This window comes from Lactuca saligna, chromosome 7 (genome assembly GCF_052625555.1).
Source record: "Lactuca saligna cultivar CGN05327 chromosome 7, ASM5262555v1, whole genome shotgun sequence".
Classification (NCBI taxonomy): Eukaryota; Viridiplantae; Streptophyta; class Magnoliopsida; order Asterales; family Asteraceae; genus Lactuca; species Lactuca saligna.
In genome coordinates this window covers 115,696,999-115,704,721 of record NC_136423.1, presented here as the reverse complement: position 1 = coordinate 115,704,721, position 7,723 = coordinate 115,696,999, and the positions used below count along the sequence as shown (strand labels likewise).

General features: G+C 35.4%; 1 protein-coding gene across 1 annotated transcript; it reads right to left on the bottom strand.

The window, feature by feature from the left end:
- Positions 1 to 6,528: 6,528 nt before the first annotated feature.
- Positions 6,529 to 7,521, bottom strand: LOC145007165 (uncharacterized). The gene is made up of 3 exons (XM_078966146.1): positions 7,501 to 7,521; positions 6,603 to 7,415; positions 6,529 to 6,549 (listed from the first exon to the last, which is right to left on the bottom strand). The coding sequence occupies exons 1-3, from the start codon at positions 7,519 to 7,521 to the stop codon at positions 6,529 to 6,531; spliced, it is 855 nt and encodes a 284-aa protein (XP_078822272.1).
- Positions 7,522 to 7,723: the final 202 nt, after the last annotated feature.

Below are 7,723 nucleotides of genomic sequence, written 5' to 3'. Positions count from 1 at the left end.
CAATTAGTTAGTCGTCATAAATCGGAACTCGGGAAACAACAAATGGACAGAGGGAATGATTATAATCCATGTCTCAGTCCATATATAGTTTTAGAGTTCAACAGCAGCTTTAAGAGCTACAATTGCCAGTTAGGTTTGAAGTCATACGCAATAATAGTTTTAGACTTATCCAAGTGGGAGATTGTTGGATTAATGTCTAAGTCCATAACTATATTTGGTATGTACTTGACCCGACCCGGCATGGTCCATTTGGGTTGCACTTCACCGATACAATTTATATGGATAATCTTTTGAGAATAGTACGTTTATGATTAATATTAATATATTATAAGTTCTAATATATTATTATGGAGTCATATTATTTAATTAGTATTGATCAAGAATTAATTTATAATTAATTAAGTGATCAAAAGGAACTAATTAAATATGGACTCTTAGATATATGGAATGGGCCAAGTTCATTTAGGTTGGGCTAAGCTTTCATGGATAATCGATGGAGTGTTTAAACCATGGATCCTAGGAAATGAAAGGTCATGGGTATTAGGGTTTAACCCTAATCCTCCACACTATATAAAGATGTCCTTGGTTGGTGAAATTGGCACTAGTGTGGTACACTATAAAGGGCTAGCCGATTTCACTAGAGAGAACCAAGTATCCATATTCTCTAAAGTCTTCCAATGTGTTTTGGTGATTTGTGATTCCACTTGAGGCTTCCACACTATTGGGGCTAAACTCTTAAAGCTTGAAGACATCAAGCTACATCAAAAGGTATGTCATCTAACTAGTACTTTGTAGTACAAGTGCTTCATAATATGCTAGTTAGGATTAAAGCCTTTGAAAGTTCTTATTTGCATATATTATAGAGAAAACATAGATCCAAGGTTTATAGGGTTGCATGTACACCATAGGAGTGTTAGAATGCTCAAAACCCAACAATAATGGCCGAAGATTCGAGTGTGGCATCGAAGGTGTTTGCTCAAGGAAAGGAAGTAACGGGGTAGAGGTGGTAGTTGGTGTCTCCGACAAGCCATTTATGGATTTTTTTCATCTTTAGGAGTTGGGGTTATTACTTGACAATAGAAAGAGGTGGAGGAGGGTTGTGGAGGGCTACTGTGCTTTCGGCAGCTAGTTGCCACCTCCGATGGTGGTTCAACCGGTGGAGGGGGGAGGGGAAAGAGAGAGCGAGAGAGAGAGAGAGAGAGAGAGAGAGAGAGAGAGAGAGATAGAGAGAGAGAGAGAGAGAGAGAGAACAAGATGTAGAGAGAGGCCAGAGAGAGTACAAGTGAGGGAAGATGAGGGAAAATTACTTAAAAACCCATCTAAGTTTTCAAATCATTCAAAAAACCCAATTATTTTTTGTCTGTTCAAGAAAACCCAACGAACTAACCATTTGTCTAAAAAAGCCCAACTAACTTACACTTTCGTTCAGTTTCCATTTAGGGTTAACTGGCTAATGAAAAACAACGAATGACATGGCTTATATGTGTAATTATATATCGAAAAATGACTTTTAAGACCAACAAAGTTCCAAAACCTTTGAAAAAACCCCAATCATGTTTGGTTTTGTTTAATTCTCATTAGAGGCGACTAGATTCATTACGTATACAACTAGTTGACAAATGACATGGAATTATATTTAACGACATGGAATAAACAGATTAGAATTGCCCTTTATATATCGATTTAGGGTTTAGAGAATAGAAACACGAACGACGTCTGTGTTCGATCTCTTGTAATAGCTACTTCTTATTCTTCCTCTCAATCGTTGATGTCCAACTCAAGATCTACAAAGAAGATACTTGATGATGAAAACCCTTGTAGATGTGGATGCCCTTCTTGGATTTGGACATCTAGAACGGAGGATCATCTAGAGAAAAAAGTACAGGGCTTGTTCGAACAGATGAGTAAGTGTAATTGAAAGCTTTATCAGCTTTATCATGTCCATATTCCATCTATTTGTTTGGTTTCTTTAAAAAAAACTTATTAAAATGGACATGATAAAGCTTTCTGTTACACTTATCCATCTATTCGAACAAGCCCTAAACATTATCTCTGAATGATCCTCCATTCTAGATGTCTAAATTCGAGAAGGCCGTCTACATCTACAAGAGTTTGAATCATCAAATATCTTCTTTTTAGATCTTGAGTTGGACATCACTGATTGAGAGGAAGAAAAAGAAGTAGCTATTACAAGAGACTGAACATATACATCGTTCATTATTCTCTTCTCAAAGCCCTAACTCGATATATAAAGGGCAATTCTAATCAGTTTATTCCATGTCATTAAGTATAATATCATTTCATTTGTCAAATAGTTGTATACCTAATGAATCTGGTTGCCTCTAATGAGAATTGAACAAAAGCGTAAGTTTGTTGGTTTTTTTCAACAAACAAATCATGATTGGGGATTTGTAAACGGATTTGAAACTTCGTTGGTCTTACAAGTCATTTTCTGATATTTAATTACAGGTCATAAGCCATGTCATTTGTTGACTTTCATTAGCCGGTTGACCCTAAATGAGAAGTGTAGGTTAGTTGAGCTTTTTTAGACAAAATGTTAAGTTCGTTGAGTTTTCTTGAACAGATAAAACATAATTGGGGTTTTTTGAACAGTTTGAAAACTTCATTTGGGCTTATAATTCATTTTCCCGGGAAGATGAAGGTGGCTTCATCTTTAATCCTTCACTTCATTTTGAAAGTCAAGATGATCTTTAGAAGATATTTTTGAAAATTAAATACATACCAAGTATTTTAGTGATGTTGTTCCGTTTCTTGGTTCGTGTATTGATAGATCCCAACATATGAAAAAATTTCTGAATGTGCATGTTTATTGTCTCAATCGTGGTGATTCAAAAATGCGTACATAACTCAATTCCAATATACCGAGCTCTGTGAATTAACGTTTAATGTTTTGCGATTAATTGATTCAAATTCGAAAGATTTTTGTGAGTCTGAATCTGGTCGAGCTTAAAAATGTGATAAAAATGAAATAAAATAATAACCTATAGTCTGAGTTCAAAAACAAGCTCAGAAATAATTTACGAGGCTCGTAGGTATTCCAAACGAAGCATTGAACAACTTGTTTCAGGAAAATCAGATAAATACTAATTTTTATAACTTGTGCAAAATTTAATTTTTAGCATCACAAATAAATTTAGTTTTTCGACATTTTCGATTTGATATTAAACAATAAATGTTTTGAGCAGTTCGAGATGTTTTAAAAGTAATTATGAGTATAATATTTTTAATTGTGACAACCCGATATTTCAACTATATGTAAACGACCTAAAAATGTCAAGTATTATAACCACGTTCGTTATAATAAAATTTACTTCGAAAATAAAATATCCAAAAATCACTAATTAAATTACCTATTATGTTAGATGTCATTAAACCGTGATCGTACGTAAAAAGAATGCCCAAATCCGACTTCGTATAAGAAAGTTAGGAATTTCTCAAGTTCGGCTTAACGACAGACGGCTAAAAACTCGAATCGGAGATCGAGCGACTTTTGGCCGGAATGACCTGAACGAGAATCGAAGGTCTCGACAATGGTATTTCAGCGGTAAAAAGTCTGGCAAAAACTGACGTCAGATAAAGAAGTTATGAATTTCTAAAGAAATTTTCTTACCGCGACGTTTTAAAAATAAATAATAAAAATAATTTCGAAATTTGCCAATAGAATCTAAACGAAAGTTGTAGAGTATGGTCTCACCTTCGCGTGGATATAAAGAACGTCGAAAACGGAGTTCGTATGAAGAAGATATGAAATTTTAAAGTTTATTAAATAATTAAAATATAAATTTTAATTAAAAACCCTTGGTATTATCCAAAGGGGAGTCATCAGATAGGACCGAGTTACGCCCAGCGTAAGGCCGTACGCCCAGCGTACGCGAGGCCTTGGCCTTGGATCATCCACGTCGCGCCTATGCGAGGCTATGCCCCGTCCCATCCGAGCTCCGAGGCAGTCGAGGACTCGGTCATGCATGACGCACGCATACGCCCAGCGTACATGCGTACACCCAGCGTACGAGGTCGGTTCCCAGCTCCTATAAAAGGGATGCGGGGTTCTAAAGAAAATGAACCATTTCTCTCATTTCTCTTACGTTCTTGCCTCGTTTTCCGTGCCCGTGCTACCCCGAAGCCCCAATCACTTTACTCAAGTCCCGAAGGTCGTTTGTGCTCTCAAGATTCCTGAGAATCCCGAGGAAATCCACTTTCTCGAGCCGAAGTTCTGTCCGGTTTTCATCCCGCAACCACCGATCTTTCAATTGAGTTCATACCCCTATAATTCACACTTTTAAATGTTTTATGAGTACTTTTACATGCTTTTAGGGGGGGGGGGAATACAAGTAAAACACTCGATTATTATTGTGTGTTATATAAACTTTCACTATACGCGTTTTATCAAAGGAATCATATGAGATTTATAACTATTATAGGGAAACTTTCATATGCAAATTATATCACAACAACATTTTATCTTTTGAAATGAGAAATGATTTATGTATTTATATAAATCAGATACTTTGCTTATACTACATTTCTATGTGTCGGTTTTGGCACTACAAAAACTACACTTTTCATAACAAGTAAACATTTTCACTGAGGGTTTATTATACAAACGAAACACACTTTTAGGAAACTATAATAGGTATAGTTTTACGAGAATACTACGAACTTTTACATACATGGAAATACTATTTCAAGAAGCTACTTTCATATACAATAACGAACGAACGTTTTCACACGTAAATCTGTTTTATACTAAGTTTTGTGAGACATTAACTTCACGTACGTTCGAGTATACATTTCAAGTCCTGTATTATATATCAAAATCCCTTGGAGGGGGAGCATGGTGTTTGTGTATAGATCTACAGGGGCTTGACAACCTGCGCCCTGACTGTTAGCTATAGTTCACCATTTGGGGTGACAAACGTCAGAACATTCCAACGCCTAAAGAACGTTGTGTATAGGCATCCCTTGTCAATAGCATGGTTATAAAACTCACATAGAGTATTAAAAACACAATGATTTACGGGGTTTTTTCAGTCGTATTGTAAATTTTATACGTACATACATTTACTAGAAACAAATATTGGTCTTGAAAGAAGGCTACATTTATACTAGTAGAAAATATAGGATTTTCTAGGAATAAACAAACAATAACAAAAACATTTCATTTCATACAAACATTGTCATTTAATACTTATGAAACTCATCAGCGTAAATGTTTATCTACTCTTTCAAAACTACTTGTATGTCCCAGGGATTCAGTAATTACAGGTAACAAACAAGTTTTGAAGAAGGAATGTCGCGGTACTAATTTAAATTCATATTTTGACATCATATTGTAATTGGTTTTGAACATGTACTCTTTTAAACAATGTAAACTTTGAATTATATATATGATGGTTGTATTGCTTTCTTTATTATATATTCATTTGTTACGCTACCACATGAAGTCATCCGCCCCCGAACGTTTCCGCTGTTCCGGTTTGGGGGTGTGACATTAATATACATTATAAACATAAAATTATAAACAATTGGTCCTTAATGTATAACGGTTTGCAATGTTTGACCACTGAACACTGACCAATTTTTAGCAATTTTTACATGAGACAACGTCGGGGGATGATAATGAAAGTGATGTCTTCGTCAAAGGTAATGTAGCTTGAATTGATGCGACTATAAATTTGACCTCATCGGTTGTAGTGTGGCGATTATCATCATAAACCGGAGATCTGGAGGTGGAGGACGATGATCCTAGCAATGCATCTAGTGGTTCTTTGGTTTTTCGATATAGTGGATCTAGAGCAAAAAGCGGACATCAGCAAACATCGACAATACGCACTTGGATTACAAAGAGGCGATGGTAAAGCGGACACCATCGACAACAATAGTTGGAGGCTCCTATCGCCGTTGCCGGTGGTAGAAGAAAGGAGAGGATGGAGATGATGATATTTTATAACTATGAAAAAATAAAACAGGTCTATCTTTTAAATCTAATTTGCAACATCTACTAAGTTGTTTGTGAAACTATGCTATGATGTGTTGTTATTTACAATAATGTCATTCGTTTATTATTATTATTATTTTTATTATTATTATTATTTAAAACTTGGTAGATGAAAATGTTTCTTTTAATATTTATAAAATGTATTTGATAAATGACAAATATACCTTTAATTATAAAACTAAAACTTGAAGTCCTTATGGTTTTTATTCTTTTGTGGTTTTCATTTGATATCTCTCTCTCTCTCTCTCTCTCTCTCTATATATATATATATATATATATATATATATATATATATATATATATATATATAACCCAAATCGGTCATCTAAAAAATTTATAATTATGAACTAATAAAACACTTACTTTTTTTTTTATAACAAAACCGTCATTTTTTTAACAAGCTAGTTCATAATTATTAGTTTAGGTAATATCCCTTTAGTTTTTCTAGATTTAAAAACATGAGCCAAAGTAGATTCTAGATTTTTTTTTCTTTTTTTGAAAAACGATTTTTATAAATAAACGGCAGTTGTCTAGGAGAAAAAAGCAGGAAAAAAAAACAAACAACAAACAAACAATTATGTACCTGCTGTTTGATTCTCTTCAACTCAACTATCTCCTTGGGGTATTCATTTGCTCTCCATTTTTTAAGTTCATTCTTCAAGAATTTGAGCTTGGCCATCAGATAGTAATCCGGGGTACCATACCCCTTAAAATTGAGCCAGGCCCTGACAAAAACATTATCAAAGCCTTCTTTCTGCATCCATGAGTTGAAAAATCGGAATGGGGGTTTTCCAAAGTCGGGTGCAACAGTTTTTAATACAATAGGGCTGTGATCAGATACATCCCCTGGGAGTGCAGTAACAGATACTGAGGGGAAGACGTTTAGAAAATTATTACAAACCAGGAAGCGGTCAAGTTTACTTAATTTGATATCAGTTGGGCAACAGAAGGTATAACGCAAACCACCCATTCGAATATCATTAAGGCCTGCTTCCCTGATGAAACTATTGAAATGAAAAGCAGATTGAGGGCAAAAATGCGAATTGTAGCATTCGTCTGACCGCCTAATAGTATTGAAATCACCAAACACCACCCAAGTACCTCCTTTATTCCTCTTTATTTCTAATAATTTATCCCAAAGCTTTCTTTTCTCTGTGCTAGAATGTGGTCCATATACATTCACTAAGATAGTGTCCCCTTGAATTCCTTCCCATCTCCCAATTGTTGCCAGTAGATATCTCGATTTTATGATCTCAGAGACTTTGAAGATCCTGCTGTCCCAAATGCTTACTAGACCACCAGACCTACCTTGGGATTGAATTGTCGAGTAGCTAAAATCTATTGAGCCCCAACATCCTGCGACATCTATATCATTCACATTCACCAATTGTGTCTCCTGTATCCCCCACAAAGGAGGCACGATGTTGCGTCTTTAATCTCCTCACCCATTCGACCTTGTAGTCTTCGCCTATTCCACATACATTAATGCTGATACAATTCATTGTGGTGCTGCAGCCTCGCCAATTTCACCCATTACTCCCTTTAAAATTGGGTCATTGGGGCTAATTTCAAACCCTAATGCATTCCCAATTTCTACCGTCTTTCTAATTTCAGTTGAAGAAGAGGAGAAATCGTCAGACACGTCTTCATTCAGGTTTCCATGACTTTCAGACGGGACTATGTTAATGTCGATTGGAGCGTGAT

Coding starts and splice junctions, on each gene's coding strand:
- LOC145007165 (XM_078966146.1), bottom strand. CDS start 7,521: ATGAATTGTATCAGCATTAAT. Junction 7,416..7,500: donor TGAATTGTATCAGCATTAAT/GTATGTGGAATA, acceptor TGGGGGATACAG/GAGACACAATTGGTGAATGT. Junction 6,550..6,602: donor TGAAGAGAATCAAACAGCAG/GTACATAATTGT, acceptor TTTTTCTCCTAG/ACAACTGCCGTTTATTTATA.